This window comes from Colobus angolensis, unplaced genomic scaffold, assembly GCF_000951035.1.
Source record: "Colobus angolensis palliatus isolate OR3802 unplaced genomic scaffold, Cang.pa_1.0 Scaffold54, whole genome shotgun sequence".
NCBI lineage: Eukaryota > Metazoa > Chordata > Mammalia > Primates > Cercopithecidae > Colobus > Colobus angolensis.
Genome location: NW_012118932.1, coordinates 7,600,773 through 7,607,132, shown reverse-complemented (window position 1 = coordinate 7,607,132; position 6,360 = coordinate 7,600,773). Strand labels below are relative to the sequence as shown.

The 6,360-nt window shown below is 40.7% G+C and overlaps 1 protein-coding gene across 1 annotated transcript in view; it reads right to left on the bottom strand.

Moving 5' to 3' along the window:
* Window positions 1-6,360, bottom strand: part of PPAT (phosphoribosyl pyrophosphate amidotransferase) — a 45,100-nt gene that overhangs the window by 9,847 nt on the left and 28,893 nt on the right. The window contains exons 2-5 of the mRNA XM_011961240.1: window positions 5,417-5,483; window positions 3,925-4,131; window positions 645-757; window positions 396-541 (exon numbers count right to left, since the gene is read on the bottom strand). Of these exons, the coding sequence (XP_011816630.1) occupies window positions 396-541; window positions 645-757; window positions 3,925-4,131; window positions 5,417-5,483 (533 nt within the window). The remainder of the gene's footprint in view (window positions 1-395; window positions 542-644; window positions 758-3,924; window positions 4,132-5,416; window positions 5,484-6,360) is intronic.

The window sequence follows — 6,360 nt, the reverse complement described above, 5'->3', positions numbered from 1 at the left end:
CTCTACTAAAAATACAAAATTAGCTGGGTATGGTGGCGCATGCCTGTAATCCCAGCTACTCAGGAGGCTGAGGTAGGAGAATCACTTGAATCCGGGATGCAGAGGTTGCAGTGAGCTGAGATTGCCCCATTGCACTCCAGCAGCCTGGGCAACAAGAGCGAAACTCTGTCTCAAAAACAAAACAAAACAAACAACAACAAAAAAACAAACGGGACTCATCCTCAGAAGTACTCAAAGAAACATACTTCAAAAAGGAAGAATACATTTACCATTATTTCATTACTTAGCTCCCTCCCACCCATCAACTCTCTATACCTAAAGATTTCAGGGCTTGATAGCAGTACGACAATAACTGAAAAACATTATGAAATGATATTCCTTCTGAAGTTTATTACCTTTGTCATTTATATCAGACACTGGAATAAGACGACCAATGCATAAGGGACGATTTCCATAAGGATCTCGTACTGCATAAATAACATCTCTGTGCATTATAAGCAGGGAGTATGCTGTGGGTGCTTCCTTCATCAAATTTTTAATCCTGGAATTAATTAAATAATTGAATGAATAACTTCAGTTATAAACATATGCAAGGCAAAACTCTCCTTACTAGAGCTCCAAGTTTAATCCAGTTCTCTGCTTACCTGGCTACCCAGTCTGGGGTGTCATCTTGTTCCTGAGGAGGGGTATACGCCAGTAACTGGGTAATCATTTCACTATCAGAACTTGTGGACAGACCAATACCATGACGCAGAAGCTATACAGAAAAAGAGAGAAGTTTAATCATCAGAGGGGAAGCTCCACCCCACCCCAAACCCAGTAGCCAACCATAATGGAAAGAAATAAGGCATTCTGTGGATGTCCAGCTACGAAATCCTGCACCCCACTAATGTAGCAGTCCCCAATATTTTTGGCACCAGGGACCAGTTTAGTGGAAGACAATTTTTCCATGGACCAGGGACAGGGGATGGTTTGGGGATGATTCAAGCGAATTACATTTATTGTGCACTTTATTTCTATTATTACTATATTGTAATATATAATGAAATAATTATACAACTCACCATAATCAGTGGGAGCCCTGAGCTTGTTTTCCTGCAACTAGACAGTCCTATCTGGGGGTGATGGGAGACAGTAACAGATCATCAGGCATTATACATTAGCTTCTCCTAAGGAGAGCACAACCTGGATCCCTTGCATGTACAGCTCACAACAGGGTTCATGCTCCTATGAGAATCTAATGCTGCTGATGATCTGGACAGGAGACAGAGCTCAGGTGGTAATAGTGAGCAATGGGGAGCACCTATAAATATAGATGAAGCTTCACTTGCCGCTCACCTCCTGCTGTGTGGCCTTGTTCCTAACAAGTCACAGACTGGTACCAGTCCCTGGCACAGGGGTTGGGGACTCCTACACTAATGGTATGTGTATACTAATAACAGATGACCATGGCTGGAGGCAATATAGGAAATCTAGAAGGTTTTCAAGCAGGAAAAAAAAGTGCTTTAAGAGATGTATAGAAAAGCTTTTGAATACTAAATTTGAAGGCATGCAGACCTGAAAGTGGGTAGGGGATCTTGAAAATTTGGTTTGTGGGTCTGACCTTTTCTACCCTCAACACTCTTGATAAACTGGGTATATTCCTATAAAAGTAGTACACTACAGTGTTAACTTTCAAGCTGGGTTTGTTAGTGATCATAATGGTGGCTACCCATCCTCATTGATTATTACTGATAGAAGAAAGGAATCAACTGTATTGAACAATGAAATGTAGCAGATGCAATAAATATCATTTGAGTGTCCTCTATGATAATTACAAAGTTCTGAGCAAGACTGACCAGGACAAGGGCAGCCCCATGGACATGCACAGATTGAGTCTGAATGGGCACTACAGAACATTTTCAGTAGGGAGCTAAAAGTAGAGATGAAGTTTAGCATCTGGGTAAGGGGTAATGTCAGGAAACAGTGAGTTAGTGGTTATCTCTAAGTGGTGAATTTTAAAGAAATTTTTACTCCATATTTATATGTTCATGATTGTCTGAATTTTTAAATGAACTATACATTTTTTCATTTGGGGACAGAAAAGCACAATAAGGTCATTATAATACCTACAAACAGGGCTGGACAAAGCTCTAGGAAATGTCTAAAGACAGAACTGAAAATAGAATGACAATGAATGGTACAAAAGCCTGGTTTCTAGATATTTTTGACCCAGCAATTCATTATTATTCAGCTTCTGTAACTGTTCATCATATGTGAATTGCCCAGCTCTAGAATGCTTATAGGATGATGGGGCATGTGGGTAACCATCTATTACTAAATATCACCAGGTTCTGAGGTTACCAAGTCAAGATTATTGGGAGCTAATAAACTGAAGAAATCAACATTAATTAATGAATGCCTGAATGGATAAAAGGAAGCTACTAGGAATGAATATAAAGACAGGCAGTTTAAAAAAAAAAAAAAAAGATAAAATGAATGAAAGATAGGAACAAATTTGACATCATTAGCACAGAAAGCTCCAAACAACATGCTGTGAACCAAGAGTTTAAACACTCTCTGTCCCTTTTCCCATACTCTAGTTTTCTGTCATTGTTTCCAATTCATTTTTTTCATGTCATCTCCAAGTTTATACTCCATTTTATTTTTATGCTTTTGTGATATATAAGAAGAAATACATATGTTGATTTTTATCCTGGTCTTTCCTGGTACATAGTTCCTAAAACCCTTAGAATTGCCAAAATGATAGGTGTCCTTTTGTATGCTGTTGAGATGACCGGTAGCTAGGGGTTCCTACATAGCATCAGTATGAGGGCTGGTTGCCAGGGGAATCAACCAGAGGGTTGGAGCTTCCAGCTTCATCCCTGGACCCCCAGGGAAGGGTAGAAAGGCTAAAGGTTGAGCTGATCACCAGTGGCTGATGATTTAATCATTCATGCCTACTTCATGAAGCCTCTATAAAAATTCACAATGACTAGGTTCAGAGAACTTCTGGATAGCTGAACACTTGGAGATGCCTGGAAGGTGGTGCCCCTGGAAAGGGCATGGAAGCTCCATGCTCGTTCCCACATACCCTGCCCTTTCCATCTTTTCACCAGACCGTTCTTCTGTAGCCTTTGTAACATCCTTCATAATAAACTGGTAAACGTATACAAAGTACTTTCTTGAGTTTTGTGATGTTTGAAACCAAAGGCAGTGCCAGGGCTGTTGCAGGAACTCCCAATTTATAACTGGTTGTCAGATGTACCAGAGGCCTGGACTTGCAACTAGCATCTGAAGCGGGGGACAATCTTGTGGGATTGAGCCCTTAACTTCTGGAACCTGACTTTACCTCCAGGTACTATCAGAATACAACTGAATTATAGGATACCCATTTGGTGTCCTCTGGAAAATTGGCTGGTATAAGAAACCCCCCTATTTGGCCACAGAAGTGTGCTGAGTCTGAGAATAGGAAAAACAGCTTGGTTTTTCTTATCTCATACAAGCTTTGTACATAGCAACAGAGTTAAAGAGATAGCAAGTCCATAAACTCTAATTTCTCTATGCTTCCAACCATAAATCAACTCTCCCAAATCTCTAAAGCAGTGCATTCAAAAAGTGAGTCTAAAATGCGTATTCTCACCCTTGTCTCCAACTCCAGGGGACATCTTACAATCTGGAATTTTAACAAGTACTCCAGATCACTCTGATGCAATTGTTTGTTGCAGTTAAGTAACAGGTAGCAACAATTAGAAAATGCCTTTTACAAAGGTCCTTAACTTTTTTTTTTTTTTTCCTTTTTGTGGAGAACGGGGTCTCGCTGTATTACCCAGGCAGGTCTCGAACTCCTGGGCTCAAGCTATCTTCCCGCCTCTGTCAACTTTTATTCATTAACCCATGCTAATCATTTAAAAAGGCTCAGGGAAAACAAACAAACAAACGTACCTTTTTCCTTAATCGAGCAGCATTTACCAATTCGCCATTATGTGCTACAGCTATCTTCCCATGAAGTGTTTCAACAACAAAGGGCTGACAATTTTCTAATTCACATTTTCCTGTAGTGGCATATCTTGTGTGTCCAATTCCAAGATTTGAAACATATAATTTTTTCAAATTGTCTTCAGTAAAGACGTGATTTACAAGACCCATTCCCTTGAGAAATCAAAAAGTGCAACTTAGAAAAAAACAGATTAGTACTGCTAGTAATAAACGCCTCTCTTCTCTGCTCAGCCAATCCAAATAAGACAAAGAAGTACATTTAATTTCTCTGTGTTTCAGAATTCTAATCTAAAAAAAAGGCCAAAAACAAATAACCTAACTGTAAGAACTGTGAAGCACTTACTTAAAAAAAAAAAAAAATTATTGAGGGAAAAGTCACATAACATAAAATTAACCATTCTACAGAGAAAAATTTAGTGGCATTTAATACCTTCACAATGTTGAAGCACTTGTGTTTCATAAGATAGTATTCACTAAAACATTTAAGAACAGATGTACTAAGCAATAAAATTTGTCAAGCATAAAAACTAAGATTTCCATTAAACAAATCAAAGCATCTTAAAGCATTTAAATAAATGACTCCCTATTTGAGTTGGTCTTAGGCAAAAAATTGTCACTGGGGAAGAAATACATCCTAATTTGACAAATGTTAGGATATAAAGTTGAAAGTGACTGATCCAAAGAATATCACTTTTGATTGCAAATTATTTATTCAAACACCCCCCCCATGTTAATGATCACCTGTCTTTTGTTATCTTTGTCATCCCATTTCTTTCACTTTTTAATTAATTAATTTATTTTTTTGAGACGTAGTTTTACTCTTGTTGCCCAGGCTGGAGTGCAATGGCGTGACATCGGCTCACCGCAATCTCTGCCTCCCAGGTTCAAATAATTCTCCTACCTCAGCCTCCCAAGTAGCTGGGATCACAGGCATGCGCCACCACTCCTGGCTAATTTTGTATTTTGAGTAGAGACAGGGTTTCTCCATGTTGGTCAGGCTGGTCTCGAACTCCCGACTTCAGGTGATCCTCCCGCCTTGGCCTCCCAAAGTCCTGGGATTACAGGCATGAACCACCACACCCAGCCTGTCATCAAGATTTCTTTTCTTTTTTTTTTTTTTCTTTTTTTGAGACGGAGTCTCGCTCTGTCGCCCAGGCTGGAGTGCAGTGGCTGGATCTCAGCTCACTGCAAGCTCTGCCTCCTGGGTTTATGCCATTCTCCTGCCTCAGCCTCCCGAGTGGCTGGGACTACAGGCGCCCGCCACCTCGCCCGGCTAGTTTTTTTTTGTATTTTTTTTGTAGAGATGGGTTTCACCGTGTTAGCCAGGATGGTCTCGATCTCCTGACCTCGTGATCCGCCCGTCTCGGCCTCCCAAAGTACTGGGATTACAGGCTTGAGCCACCGCACCCGGCCAAGATTTCTTAAAGTTCAAATTTACCTTGTGTGATTTGAATGTTGGCACTGAACTCCCGTCACTAGTCACAATACCAGCACTCTCCTGACCCCTGTGAATATAAAAAGATACTAGCTGTTAAATCTGCCAATCGATAAGCTTCTTGAAGAACTTTATCAAGCATACTTTCTCGACAAGCATCCATGAACTTAGTGTGACAACACATTAAATGCTACTTGTACTAGCACTACTCCTATTGATGATGCTGATGCTGATGATTAGCAATCACAGCAGATGACAATGTAACAATTAGATATCTAATTCTAACTAACATGTCCTAAGCATTTTACGCTGTAAAAATAAATAATTTAAAACCTATTGGAACCCCAAATATACTTTAGGCCTTGAGAGAGATATGACTGTGATCCAAGTCACATATGGTTACAACTTCTGTTTCTCAGACTATAGATTAACTCACTTTCTAATTTTTCTGGTTCTGTACAATGACTAGAGAGAATTAAAAGACATCAGAGACGGCCAGGCGTGGTGGCTCACGCTTGTAATCCCAGCACTTTGGGAGGCCGACACGGGCAGATCAGGAGGTCAAGAGTTGGAGACCATCCTGGCCAACTGTCGACTAAAAATACAAAAATTAGCTGGCCATGGTGGCACACGCTTGTAGTCCCAGCTACTGAGGAGGCTGAGGCAGGGGAAACGCTTGAATCAGGGAGGCGGAGGTTGCAGTGAACCAAGAAGAAAAAAAAAAAAGACATCAGAGATGATAACATCCTGCCTTCTCAAGTGATGACCTCTGTTAAAGATTAACTTCTAGGCGGAGGCGGGTGGATCACAAGGCCAGGAGACTGAGACCATCATGGCTAACATGGTGAAACCCACCCCGTCTCTATTGAAAACACAAAAAATTAGCCGGGTGTGGTGGTGTGCGCCTGTAGTCCCAGCTACTCAGGAGCCTGAGGCAGGAGAATGGC